The 18360-nt window shown below is 57.2% G+C and overlaps 5 protein-coding genes across 5 annotated transcripts; 1 reads left to right on the forward strand and 4 right to left on the reverse strand.

The window, feature by feature from the left end:
• Positions 1–40: 40 nt before the first annotated feature.
• IUM83_16794 (Cation-transporting ATPase) lies at positions 41–4321 on the reverse strand (the record flags this gene model as incomplete). The annotated part of the gene is made up of 2 exons (XM_067941704.1): positions 41–894; positions 997–4321. 2 exons carry the CDS (start codon positions 4319–4321, stop codon positions 41–43), a joined length of 4179 nt encoding a protein of 1392 aa, XP_067781202.1.
• Positions 4322–6458: 2137 nt separating this feature from the next.
• On the reverse strand, positions 6459–7487 carry IUM83_16795 (1-aminocyclopropane-1-carboxylate deaminase; the record flags this gene model as incomplete). The annotated part of the gene is made up of 1 exon (XM_067941705.1): positions 6459–7487. One exon carries the CDS (start codon positions 7485–7487, stop codon positions 6459–6461), a length of 1029 nt encoding a protein of 342 aa, XP_067781201.1.
• Positions 7488–9084: 1597 nt separating this feature from the next.
• On the forward strand, positions 9085–11888 carry IUM83_16796 (TKL protein kinase; the record flags this gene model as incomplete). Its single annotated transcript, XM_067941706.1, has 9 exons — positions 9085–9323; positions 9404–9469; positions 9542–9607; positions 9679–9807; positions 9879–9944; positions 10019–10090; positions 10157–10222; positions 10293–10474; positions 10558–11888. 9 exons carry the CDS (start codon positions 9085–9087, stop codon positions 11886–11888), a joined length of 2217 nt encoding a protein of 738 aa, XP_067781204.1.
• Positions 11889–12060: 172 nt separating this feature from the next.
• On the reverse strand, positions 12061–13833 carry IUM83_16797 (Elicitor-like transglutaminase M81-like protein; the record flags this gene model as incomplete). Its single annotated transcript, XM_067941707.1, has 1 exon — positions 12061–13833. One exon carries the CDS (start codon positions 13831–13833, stop codon positions 12061–12063), a length of 1773 nt encoding a protein of 590 aa, XP_067781203.1.
• Positions 13834–15609: 1776 nt separating this feature from the next.
• Positions 15610–18248, reverse strand: IUM83_16798 (TKL protein kinase; the record flags this gene model as incomplete). The annotated part of the gene is made up of 10 exons (XM_067941708.1): positions 15610–16730; positions 16809–16847; positions 16920–17086; positions 17163–17228; positions 17306–17377; positions 17453–17518; positions 17583–17708; positions 17785–17850; positions 17913–17984; positions 18067–18248. The coding sequence occupies 10 exons, from the start codon at positions 18246–18248 to the stop codon at positions 15610–15612; spliced, it is 1977 nt and encodes a 658-aa protein (XP_067781206.1).
• Between the last annotated feature and the right edge of the window lie 112 nt (positions 18249–18360).

An 18360-nucleotide genomic window follows, 5' to 3' on the forward strand; every position in this document is an offset into this window, starting at 1 on the left:
CAAGCAGCGTTATACGCAACAGCTTTTTCCTACTACCAGCCTACAGCTTCATGGGGAGCGCGTCCCGGTGGTATTTGGCACGGAAGTAGTCGCGCACGTAGCCGAGCACGAAGAAGTACTCGTAGATGAGCACGGCGGCCGTGTCGGCGATGCCCCAGCCAAACAGCTCCCAGCGGAAGCTCTTGGGCAGCGGAATGTCGGGCAGACCCACGACGTTGGTGCTGCTGGCCACGCGGAACTGGTCGCTGAAGCGCGACGGCGGGCCCACGAACATGACCACGAGCACCACGAACAGCAGCGCGTACCAGAAGAGCAGGAAGACGTTGTGCCAGATCGGGCGGCGGAAGCGCGAGCCCAGGCCCATGGTGAGGCCCGTGGACATTTGCTGGAAGCAGATGATGAACCACAGCGTCGAGCCCAGGTTGCTGTCCTGCAGCAGCCACCACTGCACCAGATTGACGTCGCTCGGCTGGAACGGGCAGTACCAGGGCTGCGTGGTCAGGTCGTGGATGGCGCCGTACAGGAACAGCCAGTGGATCACCGACGCGCCGACGAGCGAGCACACGGTCGTGGGGCCCACCAGACTCGACGTGGGGCGCTGCGAGCCCATGGTCTTAAGCGGGCGAGCGCGCGTGAGGCCGTACGAGATGCCAACGAGGATGGCGCCGTCCAGGTACATGAAGCTGAACTGCGAGATGAACACGCCGTTGTAGTACATGACGGAGCGACAGCCGATACCAATGAGGCCGTACATGATGAGGTACTTGACGCTAGCGAACGAGGTGGCTAACGCGCCACGGCCCTCAAGCACCAGGTCCACCACAGCCTTGAGCGAACGAGCCTTGCTCGTGAACGGAGACACCACAGAAGCTTCGGCGTCGCTGAGCGCCACACCTACGTGGGCAATACGCAGAGCACCGCAGTCGTTGCCACCATCACCGCACATGCCAGTGACCGATCCGGTTCCCATGTGAAGCTTCACGCAGTCCACCTTACCTTGGGGCGTCATGCGGCTGAAGATGCGGGTCTTGAGCAGGATCTTCTGGATGTCGCCCATCTTGACCAGGAAGTCGAAGGCCTTGCCAGTCACGGCCAGTTCCACCTTGGTGTCCACCGAGTCCACCATGTCACGGATGTCATCGAACGAGAACACCTGCTGCGAGTCCACGCCCTTCCACACCAGCATGCTGCCAGTCTTCTCGTCGGCCACCATGTCTCCGAGCACCATCTGCGAGTCCTCCTCCACCATGCCACTGGCGCGGGCGATGTAGCAGCCCGTCATGGCGTTGTCGCCCGTGATCATCACGGGGCGGATGTCGCCCTGCTTCAGCGTGGAGATGGCGTCGCGCGAGTCCTCCTTGATCTCGTTGCGGAACATGATCAAACCCAGCAGCGCCAGGGATTCCTCGACAGCGTCACGGTCCGCCAGGAAGGCAGCGAGGGCGGCCTCGCTCATGGCCGGCATCTCCTTGAACGCGATACCGAGCACGTAGCAACCATTCTTGGCCAGGTCCTCGGCGGTCTCGAAGTAGTTGGCCGGGATCGAGTCGCTGCTGGACACCGACGCCATCTTCTCGTACGATCCCTTGCAGAAGACGATGAGCTTGCCCGTGCTCTTCTGCTTCATGACGACACTCATCGACATGCGGTGGTGGTCGAACTCGAAGCGCTTGACGAACTCGAGCTCCTCGGATCCGTCAGCGGACTCGACGACGGGCAGCTGGCCCTCGATCTCAATCAGCTTCCACTGCGTGCTCTTGAACATCTTCACCTCGACCTCGTTGCCGACCAGCTCACCGTTCAACGAGCCCACGGCGTGGCACGACGCCAACGAGAACTTCATCATCTGGTTCAGGGACGAGTCCGTCATGTCGTTGAACTCCGACAGGAACTCGCCCGACTCGCCGATCGGGACGCATCCACGGTAGTCCAGACCCTCCTTGGTGATCGTGCCGGTCTTGTCGAAGCAGAACACGCGCACCTTGCCGCATAGCGTAATGCGCTGCGGGTTCAGACAGAAGACGTCCTGCTTCTGAAGACGCTTGGCGGCGTTCACCTGGCCGATGGTCATTACCACGGGCAGCAGCGGGTTCAACACGGCGCTGAACATGAACATGCCATACACGAAGGCGAACAGCGTGTTGCTGAGACCGGCATTCTCGATCAGGAACTTCATCGCGAAGTAGGCGGCGATGAGGCCGATGACGAAGAGCACGGAGAACACGGCCTTGAGGTGCTCGTCGTACTTGAATCGGATAGGGGCGGGGTACAGGATGGCCTGTACGAGCTGGCCGCGGCTGGTGTGGGCGCCGGTGGCCTGCACGATGGCGAGGATCTCCTCGTCACGGCCCGAGGCCAGCGTTCTGGTGCCGGAGAAGAGTGTGTACTTCTTGCCGTTGCCCTCGGCGTCGTAGACGTCGCTGCTGTCGTTGGGCAGCGGGAACTTCTGCACAGGCATCGACTCGCCCGTGAGCATGGACTCGTCGCAGACCGTGGAGCCCTTGACGATCACCAGGTCGCACGGTAGCTCCCAGTTCTCGGCCACGCGCACGAGGTCGCCCGGCGCCAGGTCCGACGACTTGATGGTTGTCCACTCCCCGTCGCGCTTGACCGTCACGTCCGCCACGTAGTGCGTCATCTGCACGACCGACGCGAGCATGCTGCGCTTGGCATAGATGTTGAAGGCGGCGGCCAGCACGATGACCACAGTGTTGAGCACCGACACCCAGACGTAGTTGGTGAAGTACCAGACGTAGTAGCACATGAGCTGGTAGATGTAGAAGAAGGAGAAGAACTCGTCCACGATAGACGTGGCCCACGACGGCATCTCCACCTCGATGGCGTTGCGGCCCACAATGTCCTGGCGACGCGCGTGCTCGTCGTTGGTGAGGCCCTGCGAGTCCGACAGGATCTTGTCGTACGTGTCGGGCAGCACCACGGAGCCCGGGATGAACTTGCCCTCGACGTCGTCGAACGTGTAGCGCAGGTGCTGGAACTCGAGGTAGCGCGCGCCGTCCGCGGTGGTGTGCACCGTCACGGTCTCCTCGACGCCCTCGCGCGAGTGCGGGAACAGGAAGCTCTCGACCTTGAGCACCATCTGCGCGACGCCCGAGCGGTCCGCGAGCATGGTCTCCGTCACCTCGGGCTTGTACATGAGCACGCGCGTAGCCTTGTCCAGCGCCGTCGGGTAGCGGAAGAAGTTGAGGATCTTGAAGCGGTAGACGACCACCACGACGAACCAGACCGTGGCGATGACCCAGAGCGAGATGAACACCTTGATGACGACCGTGGTGGGGTTGAACCACGCCGCGTACTTGGCCGTGGCCAGCTTGCCCTGGTTGTCGCGGATGGTGAGGATGATGGGGATGTTGAGCAGCACCGTCATGAGCACGAAGTAGCCGAAGACCGCGTAGCCCACGGCCGAGTCCGTGTACCCGGTCTGCACGATGTCCTCGGTGCTGTTGCGCAGCTGCACCTCGGACGGGCGGTCGGCCAGCGACGGCCGCGTGACGGACGTCTTGATGCCGGGCGTCTCGGGGCCTCCGCGGTGGTCCAGCAGCTTCTTGTCGCCGTCCGCAATAGACGTCAGCGGCGCGGTCGCGTCGGACGGGCGGTGCACGCCCAGGAAGGTGCGCAGCGCGGCCCAGCAGGCCAGGCTGATGAAGCACGCGGCGTAGATGGCGTAGACGACCACGAGCGGCGTCTCCGTGAACGTATTGAAGCGGTAGACCGACGTGCCCGACGCCGACGTGCAGAGGCTCTTGGCCGTGGCGTTGACCGAGCCGTCGTCCAGCATGATGCTGCGGCACACGGCGCCAATGGGCAGCGACGCGTTGTTGTTGCGCGGGTTGGGCGTGGAGGACCAGAAGACCGACGTGTCCGTCGAGTCCTCGGCCAGCGACGCGTTCTGCGTGTAGATGGCGTCGTCGCTGGACGGCGCGAACGTGCACTGCAGCGTGCTCACGACCTCGCCCTTGACGGCCACGTCGTGCAGGCGGCAGGTGCGGTCGGCCTCGCCGTACACGTAGCTGGGCGTGCTGGGCGCGTAGAGCGAGACGTCTCCGTCCGGGTCGAAGTTGACCTGGCGGCTCTTGAGCCAGCCCTCGTCGTAGAAGCTCGAGAAGCCCGCGCCCTGCGGCTTGTTGTAGCGCACGTACACGAGGCCGTTGGAGACGTCCGAGCCCTCGGGCGCGCCCAGGTCGCAGCAGTAGTACTGCGGCGAGTGGTTGATGGCGCACGCCGGGTAGTCCAGCTGGGACGCCGTGCCCGCCGCCAGCGCGGGCAGCGCCGCCAGCAGCAGCGGCAGCGAGGTCCGCGTCATGGAGATCGGAGCGCTACGAACGGATTTGAGCTCGGCGCGGCGGATTGAGGAATGGCGTCGATCCACTGGAGACCGTCAAGTCCTGACGTGAAGCGTGACGGGCAGTAACGGCTCTGTACGTACATCTGATTACAGAGCCGCGTGATTCGTCTCGCGCACACTTGCCCAAGGGACACGAACTCGCGCGCTGAGTGGGCCGCGCTCGACTGGACCAGGGGAGCATCTCCGCGCCGCCCTCGGAATGCGTACCGCCGCTGGCGTTGGTGGGTGCATGCACTGCGCGCTTCGGGGGCTGGAAGGCTTGCTGTTTGCCGGCTTTGAGGCTGCAGGCGGCGAGTCTTGACATCCGGGCGATGGATGTCAAATCGGTCGGGAGACTTGTGACTACCGCGGCGAGCCGGCGAATTTCGGCAGAAATACGCTCGGGGTGGCGGTAAAGCGCCCGTGCTCTGCGTTGGGCGTGGCTTCGTCGACAGCACGCGACGAGGTACGGTTCCGGAGAGAGAGATGGAGCCGCCGCAGCAGCCAGCCATTCGCGCGCATTTCGGCTCGACCGCGAGCAGAACCGGGCTCCGATGCGAGCTGCATCACGAGACAAAGCGCTCCCCACCCGGCAAAAGTGTTCTCGGAGGTGGCTGGATCAACGCCGACGCGCTTCACCAAGCAACCTTCCTCTGAAGCTGTTTATATAGTATAAGCAACTCACTGCCACGTCCCCCCGCTTTGCAGCAGCTCTTTCTGCTGCCTGATACCCTCGCTGCATACGCTTCAACGATCCCGCAGCCGGGGCTTGCACAGCAACGCGGACACGTCTTGCAGCGTCACGCCAATCGCTGCCGGCCTTTCTCGCCAGCGCTGACGACCACAGCCATCGACCAGCGCGATTCGTATTGTACATCCTTGCCGCCGCTGCGTGTTGGCTGGCCTTTGGCCCGCGGCAAGTGGCAGCCAACACGCCGCCACCACCACCGTTTTACATCCGTACCGTCGAAATCAGTCTGCACGCGTTGCAGCAGTCGAACTTCGACTCGAAGTTCCCCGTGTGGACGAAAACTGCAACGAGATCCAAGTTGAAGACAATTCACATTCAACGCTTTGCAGCAGCAAGCGCATCGCCGTTAATACTTGTTTGTTTGCAGATCAGCGTTTTCGGAATGTACACGTAGTGTGGTCCGAGGCGACCGCGCCTATGCCACTGCTCGCCAGGCGTTGAATGCACGTCAGCTTACCTTATGCCAGGACGGGCTCGCTTGAAACTCGAGGTTGGTACCGACTCAACTTGAGGTTTTTAATCAACGTGCTGTATGTACCTGTAGAACCTTTGAAACTGTTTTGACGCTCTGCTTGGGGGGTCACACTGTGTGATTCACTGTCCACTGTCACCAAAAACGACGTCCAGGGCGAGTTCCAGCGAGCTGGTGACCAACAATGAGTCCACCTTTTGGGGCAGAGGGTAGGAAATAAGCTACTGTATCGATATTGTATTATTGTATGTTAGACTGCTTATTTCCTACTCAATAATATCGTATGTCTGAAAGCTTATTTCCAACCCATTAGGTATTTTAGATAGGTTACATTACCTAATGTAAGTAATACGGCTTTTTATAAAACCCAAATTATATTTTAACATTTTATTTTAAGTATTTATTGTTATTGATATAAAAAATTAGAGATATTAACACAAAATTTTCATTAGGGATTAATTCGAAGCTCCATACATGTGGTCCACACAAAAAGTAGGTACTGTACTATACAACAAGGTGCTTCTAAAACTACACCGTTTGCTTTATAAAGTTCAGCAGTATGGAGTTTAAACAATATCTTACTGGTTAATCCGGGTTACCAAAAAGGTTAAATACGTTACGTCGTATCTCGCCTGTATCGTCCTGCAGAGAACGGCTTCAATTGTTCAACACGTTCGCCAGGACACTGCCAGCCCAATTCTCTACAGTAGTTGGACCTGCTTGTTGAGCAAGGGCGACCCAAAGTACATGGCTCGAGACTTTGCTTGAAACGCATTTGTATGCAAGTTTATTTGTCCTAACCTCTCTGCACAACACTACCAACTGCATCGGTGGCGGGCACTTCCCCGACTCGCGATGGCTTGAAAATTTGAAAGTGTCGGCAGTCGAACTACTCAGCCCTCCTTGAACAGGTAGCTGTACGCGCTCAGCGCCGGCGCGCCGCCGAGGTGGGCGTAGAGCACCTTGGAGCCCTCGGGGAACTCTCCGTTGCGCACCATGGAGATCATGCCGTCCATGGACTTGCCCTCGTACACGGGGTCCGTGAGCATGCCCTCGGTGCGCGCGCACAGCCGGATGGCGTCCAGCGTGCCCTGGTTGGGTAGGCCGTACTCGGGGCCGCCGAAGCGCGTGTCCAGCACGACGTCGTCCGCGGTGATGTCGCGGCCCAGCTCCACGAGCTCCGCCGTGTTCTTGGCGATGCGCAGCACCTGCTCGCGGGTCTTCTCGGGCGTGGCCGACGCGTCGATGCCGATGACCTTGTTGGCGCGGCCGTCGGCGGCGAAGCCCACGACCATGCCGGCCATGGTGCTGCCCGTCACGGCGCACACGACGATGTAGTCGAACTTGAAGCCCAGCTCCTTCTCCTGCTGGCGCACCTCCTCCGCGAAGTCCACGAAGCCCAGGCCGCCCTTGGGGTGCTCGGAGCAGCCCGCCGGAATCGGGTACGGCTTGCCGCCGGCCTTCTTGACGCTCTCCATGGCGGCCTCCCAGCTCGGGCGGATGCCGATGTCGAAGCCCGCGGCGTCGCGGCGCACGTCGGCGCCCAGGATGCGGGACAGCTCGATGTTGCCCACGTTGTCGTACACCGGGGCCTCCTCGGGCGGGTAGTTGACCCAGTTCTCCTGCACCAGCACGCACTTGAAGCCGAGGTGCGCGGCGACCGCGGCCACCTGGCGCGTCTGGTTCGACTGGATGCCGCCGATGGACACGAGCGTGTCGTAGCCGCCCTCGATGGCCTCCGGGATGATGTACTCGAGCTTGCGCGTCTTGTTGCCGCCGAACGCCAGGCCCGAGTTGCAGTCCTCGCGCTTGGCGTAGAGCTGCACCTTGTCGCCCAGCGCCTTGGACAGCCGCTCGAGGTGCTGGATCGGCGACGGACCGTTGAACGTGAGCGCGTGCTTGGCGAACTTGGAAAGCTTCATGGTGGTGCGATGAAGGACGAGGACTTGGGGGGTGCAGGGCCGAACTCGGAATGAGCTCTCCACTCTCCGAAGCAGAAGCGGAGTTGTAGCCCGAGCAGGATCTGACGCAACTGCAAGAAGAGCGCCATGAGCGCCTTCCTGGTGTTGAAGGCGCAGCCACCTGCGCGCAAAACAAAAACTAGTCTCGGCGCGAAGGCACCATCAACTTCGACTAATGCAGAGACAAGGCACCGGAACGGGCTCCGCGATGTCCAAGCTCAGTTGCGTGCGTGAACTCCGTTAGGGCACTCCCAAGATGGCGTCGCTACATGTAGTTTGTGCACGCAGGTGGCAGCGCAGAGGGCTCGGAATGGGCGCTTGCTTCGCGTTATCGAGGATTTCCAGTACGTCACCATCGCAACGGCCGCTTCAACGTCGAAGTTGGCAAGCAGAGTCCGTGCACATGGCTGCAGGCCCCGTCAGTGCACCGGCCCGCTGTACATGTACTACCGGGCCACGTCGATCTGCGTCAGAGCAACAGCTTTCGGACCGAGTCGAACCGCTCGGGGACGCGGTATGCAGCACGACGAAGCTGGATCTCTCCTCGCGCCTCGGGCCCGGATGCAAAGTGAGATCGGACGCGATTGCGCAGTCTCATCGACGTAGGAGTCCATGCAGCTACATGTGCATGTGTTCGCGGCTCCTAGCCAGCAATACATGTACTTGGGGCCATCGAGCACCGCCAGCGAGGCCGGACAGCAGCAGCGCTGAGGCAGGAAGCCCCAAATCGCACCGAGCTTGCTATAGTAGATGTATCAACGAGATTTGAATGCAGCAAACTACGTTGTGCTACAGTATTGTGCGTCAATAAGGAACGGGTATACAATTAATAGCCTGTGATACTTAATAGGTTCGGTTCGCGGTCGAGGTGTAAAACCAGGAACTGGGGATGAGCAAAAAAAATCAGACCACACGATACTGGTGGTCTACCAGTGGTAGATAACACTTCATCTCACGATGAAACGGGTCTAACCCTCCGCAATGTGCGAGTGGAGAAGTTGCTGCCAAACACCACGGCCAAAGCGCATCTGATGGATCAAGGCATATCCATTGTATCAAGACGCAAGTACTATCTCAGAAAATATTCCTTGCTTTGGATCGCTTAGGAGAAGGAGCAGGTAATCCATACAAAGTCGACCTCCTCACTTCCCTAATGTGGTGCGAGACGGCCTGGAGTCAGGTTAGTCCTGCGACGACACAGCACTGTTGGAATCATTCGGGACTTGTCAGCAAAGCTAACATGAAAGATGTATTTCACTAATTCAATAAAAAAAATATACTTTCGGAATGTTTATAAATAAGGAGTTCCTTATTGACGCACAATACTGTACTACATGTACACAATCTCAGAGAGCAGCGAGCGGCAGCCAAGTCTACCCGATACGCTCTCCTCTTGCTGGCACCGCACGCCAAACACTTGCAGTCAAAAGGCAAGAAGCACTTGAAGCGCTTGCGTTGCGCCAGCGTTGCTGCAGCGTGTGCGCCACACCATTTGTCACCCAATCCGCTTGAAAATGGCTACAGTCTCACATCAGAACTCACTTGACCTCCCGAGCCCATGGCGACCGTCTCGTGCCCGCGCGCGTGTCCGGCGGAGCCCACGCTGCTCGCGGACTGCAGCGGCAGTGCATCTGCCTCGTCCTCCACGCTCTACGTGGCGTCGTCCGCGCGGCGGCGGCGTCTGAAGCGCGAGAGCGACGCCGACAGCTGCTCCCAAGTGTCGGCGGTGGACGCTTCGGCGCTCTCCGGCCTGGATATCCACGCGGCGGAGCTGCAGAACGCCACGCTGACAGAACTGTGCGTGGGCTGTGCAACCACGTTGGAACGGCGTCCAACCGCCCAGAATTGACCGAGTTACGACTGTTGAAATGCCGCAGGAACCTCACGGACAACAGCGTCGCCGCCGCGATCGCCCTGCAGCTCCCAGAGACGCTACAGAAGCTGTACGACACTTGCATCACACTCGCGCTTGAGCGGGGGCTATTTGCTCATTGTTGTTGGGGCTCTGGGTGCAGATATCTAGTCGACAACCAGCTGACGAGCCTCGAGATCCCGGAGAGCTGGGGGCAGCTCGAGCTGCTGTGAGTTAAAGGACGTAAGGTAGAGAAGAAGAAGAAAACGCTGGAAATACTGACTGCTGCTGCTTCCGTAGAGATGTGTCCAGCAACCCCATTGCCAACTTCTCAGCGGCTGGGAAGGAAGGACCGAAGATTCTGATTGCGAGGAACACCAGTCTCCAGTCTTTGGACAAAGCGGCGTTTCCGGACTCAGTGCGGCAACTGTAAGGGTGTCGATGTGTTAGATGGTGATGTTGCAGAATGAGGCTGATGGGATGCTGATTATGGGTTGTAGTGACTTGTCGTCGACGGCTATTGAGAACTGGGGAAACTTTACGCCGCCGACGGATTTGTCCACGCTGTAAGTTGATGGGGCTGGATTTATTTTTCAGGCTGTCAGCCTTCATAACGACGTTACCTCTTTTGTGTCGAAAGTGTTGTGCAAGACAGCTCGATTGAGCTTTTTGGGCCTGCGAACTTCACCGCCTGTGAGCGGTCGTTCACCATGTAGGTTGTTGCCTCAAGGTGATCATGATCGACATGGTGGTTTTGTCTGACATGAGTGCCTTCCAGGGATTTATCGGGAAACAGTATTACTAGTATACTGGGTGTACGCTTTCCACCCAACCTTCGCACCCTGTAAGTTTTCGATTCTGCAGCTACTGAACAACTTCACCGAATTACAAAGCTAACTTGACTACGTGAAAAGGCTTCTGAATGGCAGCAGCGTGACGAACTTCGAGATATGCAAGGCAGACGTGGATGTTCTGGAGCGACTGGAAACTTTCAAAGTCACAGCCATTACGCTTCAGAATGATGCATGCTCCGATGCAGCCACGCCAATGACGGTCACAATTGCGAACGAATCGTACTCTTTGTGCGTACTCACAGGTGGAGATTCGGTGTCTGTTGTTTTCTGGGTCAGCTCCTGGAAGCTGACATTTTGCTGGTGGCTTGTTTTTTTCACCCTGTAGATAAAGCTTTCGACGAGAAGTATGAACACAGCAAAGCTTCATCGTCAATGTCTCTCACGACGTTGTTGCTGCTGTTATTCTCACTTGCGTCGGCAGTCTTCGTACTGTTGATGCTTTTCGTGATCAAGCGTAAAATTATCGACGAACGTCGGACAAAGGCAGCACGTGCTGAGAAACTGAAAGCAGAACACGCTGCAAACGACGACAGCAGCGATGAGGACAGTGATAAGATGATGAAGAGTTCGGCTATACTCACCGATGATGTACGCAGCGACCCAGACTTTGAGCGATACCGTATAGCGCAAAGCGATCTCGAGTTCGTGAAGCAGTTGTCCAAGGGAGCTGGTGGTGTAGTGAAGTTGGCAACATGGAAGTCAAAGAAGGAGCAAGTTGTGGTGAAGCAGGTGGCACCCGAGAAGTCGAAAAGTGTGCGCGAGCTTCAACGATTTACTCGAGAAATTCGCCTGTATTCCAGCCTGAAGCACCCCAGGATCGTAGCATTCCGTGGAATTGCCTGGTCTTCACTAGCAGATTTGTCGCTCGTGATCGAGTACATGCCTAATGGTGATTTGGCGCAGTTCCTCGAAAGACAACGGAAGTTGGACAGCCAGCGCCGAGGGTGGAACTGGAATACGGACGAAGATTCAGGTTTCACGCACAGCAAACTGACCGTGGCTTTGGACATTGCAGACGCTTTGGTGTACCTTCACTCGTTTGCAGAGCCTATAATGCATCGCGACTTGAAGGCCCAAAACGTGCTCTTGAGCAACAAGTGGGTTGCGAAAATCAGCGACTTTGGAGTCAGCAAGCGGCGGAAGCAGCGAGATGAAAAACTAGGTGTGTCCTCTGGCGGTCCGCAAACGGCGGAGGTCGGAACTGCAGCGTGGATTGCGCCTGAGGTGATTAAAGGTGCGCGGTACGACCAGAAGGCGGACATTTACTCCTTTGGAATCGTAATGTGCGAACTCGACACGTGCACCAAGCCGTACACGTTAGGAATTGCCAACTCGCACTCCGCCTCTGGGATGACTTCGTTTGTGTCGGCTTCAAATGGTACAGACGAGGAAGTCAAAAGTTTGCTGTCGTCCAATGCTGCACTAGCCTTGGCGGTTAGTGACAAGGGGGTGACTCCTGCCTTCCACTCGGACTGTCCGCGAGCGATCCTGGATCTGGCGAAAGTGTGCCTGAGCTACGACCCGGAAGACCGACCAACGGCGAAGGAATTGTGGCGTCTTTTGCAAGACCTCACCGCTCCTGGTGCTTTGCTCATTTCATCCCGCAAAGCTACGCTGACTGAATCCATTCGACACGTGAGAACGATGGTTCGATGAGCTTATGAGTGTTTGTGTGTGGGCAGACGAGAGACTTGACGGTACGCGAAGTGTAGGTGCAAAGTAGGCTTTGTTTTTCATCTACAAACATGCTTTATTGCCTCACTTATGCTTTGGAGACCACGCCGATGTACGCCTGATATGCACAGAGATAAAGAACTCGATTTCGGGTCTAGGAAGAGGAGGATGCTGTCGACGCCTCCGTTGAGGCAGCAGCAGGCGGCTCGGTTGACTGAGAGGACTCCGTGGAGTCTGCAGCAGGAGTTGGCGTGGACGCGTGGGCCGGGGCTTCGGTCGAGTGAGAAGCAGAAGACTCGGTCGAGTCAGCAGGACCAGCAGGAGCAGGGGTTGCGCCAGGAGCAGCAGGAGCCGGGGTTGCGCCAGAAGCAGAGGACTCATTAGAGTCGTCGGCCGAGTTCTCGTTGGACTCAGAAGCGGAGTTCTCGTTGGACTCAGAGGCCGAGTTATCGGTGGAAGCAGTGTTGGAGGCCGCCGTCGAAGTAGCACCAGAGGACTCTGTCGAGGCGGCAGGGGCGCTGGTCACCGTCGTCGTCTGGCCGGTGCCCGCACCCTTGCAGTCGCCGCCAACAGACTCGTCCAGCAGACCCTCGATCTCAGAGTACATGAGGCCCACAGAGGTGACCGTGGAGTTGTCGGGCTTGCTGGCGGGCAGCCACAAGAAGTCGGGGTGGTTGGCCTTGGAGCCCGAGAGCCACTCGCCGCCGAGAATCTGGTACGTCTCATCCGTCTCGAGGATGTACTCGTAGTCGGCGCTGGTCGTGTACTTGTCCACGATGCCGGTGGCGACCAGGGGGCCGTTCACGCCAGACTCGACGATCCAGCTGAAGCGCGTGGTGACGACGGCGATCTTGGTGGCGGCGTCGTTGAACGGGTACTTGTCCACGTTGAAGTACTTCTTGGCGGCGGCGGTCGGGGTCGTCCAGGACAGTCGCAGGATCTCGTAACTACGCGCGGGCTGATTCCACACCTCGTTACCAGCGGTAATGTCGACGACGAAGCTGTGGTTGAAGCGGCCCATGATGTTGGTCACGGCGACGTGGAAGTAACCGGGGCTGATATCACGACGGCGGTCGTCGTAAAAGCGGCCGTACTCGTCCGTGTTGTTGGGGGCGTTATCGTTACCGTTGAAGCGCGAGCCCGTGAAAATAGTGGGAATCTTGGAGCCATCGTAGGCGAGAGTGATCAGAGCCTTGATGTCGTACGGCTCGAACGTCGTGCCGTTGCGCTCGACGGCGCAGGTGGGCTCAGCCTCCAGAATGGCAGCCGGGGCCCAGGCGTGACAAATACCGAACCACGTCGGGATGCAGTAGCCCGAATCCTGACCGTCACGCTTGGCGCACACGCTGCCATCCTTAAGCGGCTTGCACTCGGCGTCGGCTGTGCACTTCTGGCGCTTCGACTGCGAGTCGATACCGTTCTTCGCAGAGATGGCGTCCATCAGTTTGGTCGCGTCGTGGCCGAACGCCTTCGCGTACTTCTCCGCGGGACTGGGTTTTCCCTTCGCCCATTTGTAGTTGATGCTGTCTGCGTACACGGGCCAGTAGCTGCTAGGCCACGGGATCGGGTCGTGCTGGTACTTGGTCGGCAGTTTGGTGATGTCCGTCTCCAGCTCCAGGCCGAAGAATGTCTCCAGCTTTTTCATGTCTGTGCTCTTGGTCACCTCCAGTCGGCGATTTTCCTGTCGGGGCGCGTGCAGCTGGCCCGGGTTATACTCACCATCAGCCCCAACGCTGCCGCCCGTGGCCAGAGTGGCGGACGTAGGCTTCGTATCCGGCTTCATGTACATACCGATACCGGGGAAGTTGACATCCATGCACAGAAGTTCATCGGGCGACTGGATGGGGTCCTGGCCAATGGGCAGCGCTTTCACCGTTCCGGCGGCGTACAGCGCTGCAAGTCCGCACACAAGTCTCCACTGCACCATATTCGATCAAAAAGCTGTTGTCAAGCGAGTCGGGACGCTGTGCGTCGCGTGTGTTTCGGAGGGTAAACCGAGCTGAGCTGCTTGCTGCCTAGCGAGCGGTTTGTCGTTTGAGCGGCGAATTGTTGCAAACGGCATCGTAACCAGGTTGTACTCAAGCGCGAAATGTTTGGCTAGAGCCCGTTTTATTCTTGCATTCCAGGTGGGCTTTCTTGAGATTGGAGCACCGCCCAGGCCTTCACTACGTTCGAGTATGGCGTGGCCGTTCTCTAATGGATAGTTTTGCTGTTTGGGATAGCCAGATGGCCCAGGATAAGCGGAAGCTGGGACGGATGGGACTATTGGGAGTTTGGGTGGGAATTGCGCTCAGCTCCATACAAAACTACGTCGAACTGCACTGTCTTGACTCGAGAAGTAATTTCTGTCTCTCTCCAAGCTTTGCTCCATAGTGAGCCCAAGATGCGATGAAAGTTCGCCAATCCACCCTCTCCAGCGCCACACTCCCTGCGGATCCCGATGCCAACAGGTTTGAGCGCTTGCGATGTTGGGCGAACGATCGGGCTGGATAAAACACTCGTTAATTTAGGTGCAGAGTAACTGGTTACGCGAACGCGTATTAGTAAATCATTGTTCCATAACTGTCGCTGGCACTCTGTTTTGTACGATGGTTTCGCAGAAGCCGCTTTCCCAGTCGAGTAATTTCGGATACATGTGCTCGGTATCGCTGGTCAAAAGTTACAATTGCGCTGAGAAACTCGGCGGACCAACCGTGGGTCCCTGCTGCTATTGATAATATGGGTCTCGCTGTATAAGCGGCGAGGGGTTCTCCTGAAAGTTTCGCGTTCTGCATGGCTCTGCGAGTGTGTCCGCGATAGTCGGGGCGAACTCACGTTGTTGGGTCGCGCAGCATTCGAGTCAAAGCCTCACAAGAGATCATAGAGAGGTTCCCCCAGCGTCCGATCCTATCTTGGGACTCTACGGCGGACGTTTCTTTAGGCGAGACGAGGCTATCCTGGCTTACGCACTCTGTGATGTGAACTTCCTTCAGTACAGTATTCTGTGGGCCATCGTAGAATACATGTACAGTGTTGCTGTTGTGAGCTTTGGGTCACGTTTCGTAGCGTACGGTACTGCTGCAGGACTCTGCAACGCTACAGTTCGATCCGGTGCTGATCTTGCCCTTGACAGTGTTGCATTGCAACTTTACAACCGTGAGCGGGGGCAGCAACACTCTGAAGGTCCTCTCATGAAAGCACAGGGCGACTCACTCTGATTTTACGAGACCAAATAAGTACACAGCTGCAATCGTGGAATTGACTTCAAGCTTCATCTTGCGCGCAGGCCCGCTTAATAACTCGCCTTAACCGACGAGAAGGTAAATGAGCCAGACCGACACTTATCATACAGTACGCCCACACAAAAGCTTTACAGTGTGTACACAGTGCAGCTTAGCCGTACATACATTAAGCACGCGTCACCGCGAAGGCGTTTTTGCGACTTGCATTGAAGTTGGCGATCTTTGGCGGTGCTTCTTCACACATGGTGCAACGTCAGATTTCGACGCTCGAGCATTCTTCGGTGGGGCAGTGCATCAAACAACTCGGGAGTGTAAAGGATACTGCGCGGCACAAGCCAAGAGGTCAGTTAATAGTTCGACCACCCGAACGACGGGCGCGCTTCAATGAAAACTCGACAAACGAAAATTCAGTACAACTACGAGTACGTTCACGGCCACTACCTTATACCTACGGTACCTACTGCCGAAGTGTCTGCCATTCGCTACTTCTCCGTTGAAGCTCTGCGCTGGCCCTGAGCTTGACGCTGAAGCTGCCGGAGAGAATAGTGCAGCTCCATGGCCGTGGGTCTTTCGGTGGGGTCGTCTCGAAGACAAGACTGCGCTATCTCGAGGATTTCAGGCGGGCAGTCGTCTCGGAACTCGGGCTTCAAAGCTGTAGCGTCATCCACGCTCTGTCGACGGGACGTCTTGCGCGAATACGGCAGCTCGCAACGATCCAGCTCGGATATCACCACACCGAACGAGTACACGTCGGACTTCTCGTCGAACTCGCCGCTTGCGAGCACCTCTGGTGCGACCCATGCGCGGACCTCCGTGGATAACGACGAAGTGTCCAACATGTAGCCAAGTCGGTTCAGCTTGATCTCCCATGACGATCCTAGAAGCATGCTGTCTGCTCTCAGATGCCCATGGATCACTGGCGGTGCAAAGCTTTGTAGATAAACTAGCGCCTCCGAAATTTGCAGTGCGAACGAAAGCTTGCTCGGCGTCTCGTTCGACGATTCCATCCACGAAAATGCTGATCGTGAGTTTTTTCGTGCTGGTTTCTTCTCTTTCAGAAAAACCGCTAGACTGCCTCGAGGAACGTATTCCACAATTGTTGAGAGGTCTGAGAGGCTGGCCCACATGATGCCGAGGAACCCGACTACCTTCGGGTGCTCCAACTTCGCGCACACGCGGATCTCATCCATGAACGCGATCATCTGGTCACGATCCTGACCTTGTGTGTGAACTGACACCTTTTTCATGACAGCCTGCTTGTCTCCGAGGTAGACGAGTGAAATCATCGCAAAGGATCCGTGAGCCAGCGTGCGCACTTGCATCACATCGGACGGGTCGATGCGGAACGATGCAAAGTCTTTGTCAAAGCGCACGTCGTTAGGCAACTCAACCTCCTTTGACAAAGACCAGTGTCTCGACGCCGTAAGAGATGACGAGATCTCCACTGTGTCGCGCTGCATCTCATCCGAATTCTTATCCACATGCTGACGTCGAAGCCGATGCCTCTCAATTGTGTGGGCCACCAGAAGAGCAACGAACCAGAGACTTATCAGGGCGCTCACGATCACGCTTAAGTAGACGACGCTTTTGTTTGCTTGCCATGCTTGAATTGGACAACAAGTGTTCGACACTTGATTAGATGGGAATTGAGGGTACGCGTTCAATTGATGAGATCACCTACCACTTTTAGTACGGAAGTACGCCGTTTGGAAAACAGTGTCTGCCAAGATCATAGAGCGGTCAACAAGAATAATATACGCGCGATGCCACATCACGTTAACGAAGGTCGTACCGGAGACAACGCAAATCTGGACGTTGCCGATTGTTTCTGTAGTCGCCCCACTGGTCGGACAATCGGATTGCTCGAGGTCATCCATCTTGAAGGATGTAAGACTGGATAGCAACGCCAAGTCGGATTCGCGAACCTCGAATGTCTCGATACTGTTGTTGCTCAGATCGCTGACGACAGATAGGTAACAAGGTAACAGTTAACGAGAAAACTTACCTATGCTAGACTAGACTAGAGTGTGCTTACAGTGTCGTAAGGTTGCTCGGAAATATCACACCAACCACGGAGGTCAAATTATTGGACGACAAGTCGCTGCGCCAACAAATCGAAAATCGTCAGCAATCTCCAGAACAAACTCACGAAGGACCCCGGGAAGAACAGGTGCGTACATTAATGCCAGGTTGGTTGACGACGATAAATTGGAGCCCGAGAGGTCCCCAATCGCATTGTGGCTGAGGTTCCTGTAACACGATAATTGTACAGGCAAATGAGCATCACGACCCGCATCTCCTCCATCCTCTAATCCAGCAACGTACAAAATCTCAAGGTCTCTCGGCATTTTAAAATTCATCCAGTCCGACAGCTGGTTCCACGACAAGTCCCTACCACAAAAGAGTCTGTCAGACCCCCACCAACGCCTTCCCCACCAATATCTCAGTCACTCACAGCGATTTGACTGTCGTGGCCAGCACCACCTCGTCGAACGACGAGAAGAGGTTGTGTGATGCGTTCACCGCCTCCAAGTACGTCATGCTCACGTCCAGCTGCGTCAGCGACGCGTTCGAGCACACCCTACGTCACCAGCCCCACACTCGTCAGCACCAATGCCCCACCACCACCACAGCCTCACCCCCTCAACCCCACATACAGCGTCTGCAGCTCCCCAAACGTCTCCGTGAACACCACCGCCCCCATTGCATTGAAAGAGACGTCCCTGCAGCAATAACCGGCAGCATCAGTCCACTGTCCTGTCACCACCCAGTCAGTGCCTCGTACAGCGTCTCCACCGTGGACGTCAAGTTCCCCTCCACCTCGCTCCACGACGTCAGCCCCTGGTCCGTCCAATCACTGATGCAGTAGCAGCAGCAGCAGCAACCGCGTCGTCAGAGAAGTGATAGATGCAATGGCATGGTCGTCTGTGGTACAGTACATCGAGGTCTCCGTCGTCTCCGTCGTCTCAGCCGCCTGCTTCCTGGGCGTCGCCGCGCCGCCTCTCAGCTGCACGTGGTGCACCTTGACACGGATCGCGCTCGCCTGCGTGCTCGCGGCCAGCAGCGCCGCCGCCAGCGCCGCTGTAGCCATGACGCGGCGGGCATTGCGACCGTCCTGCATCGCCGTCCGAATTTGATTTGACTAATGAGATGTATCCATGTCTTCCAGCGTGTACTGGAATTTTTGCGCCATTTAGGTGATCCTTTCGCGCAGAAACGGGCCAACCTGGAAA

This window comes from Phytophthora cinnamomi, assembly GCF_018691715.1.
Source record: "Phytophthora cinnamomi strain GKB4 chromosome Unknown Contig119, whole genome shotgun sequence".
Classification (NCBI taxonomy): Eukaryota; Oomycota; class Peronosporomycetes; order Peronosporales; family Peronosporaceae; genus Phytophthora; species Phytophthora cinnamomi.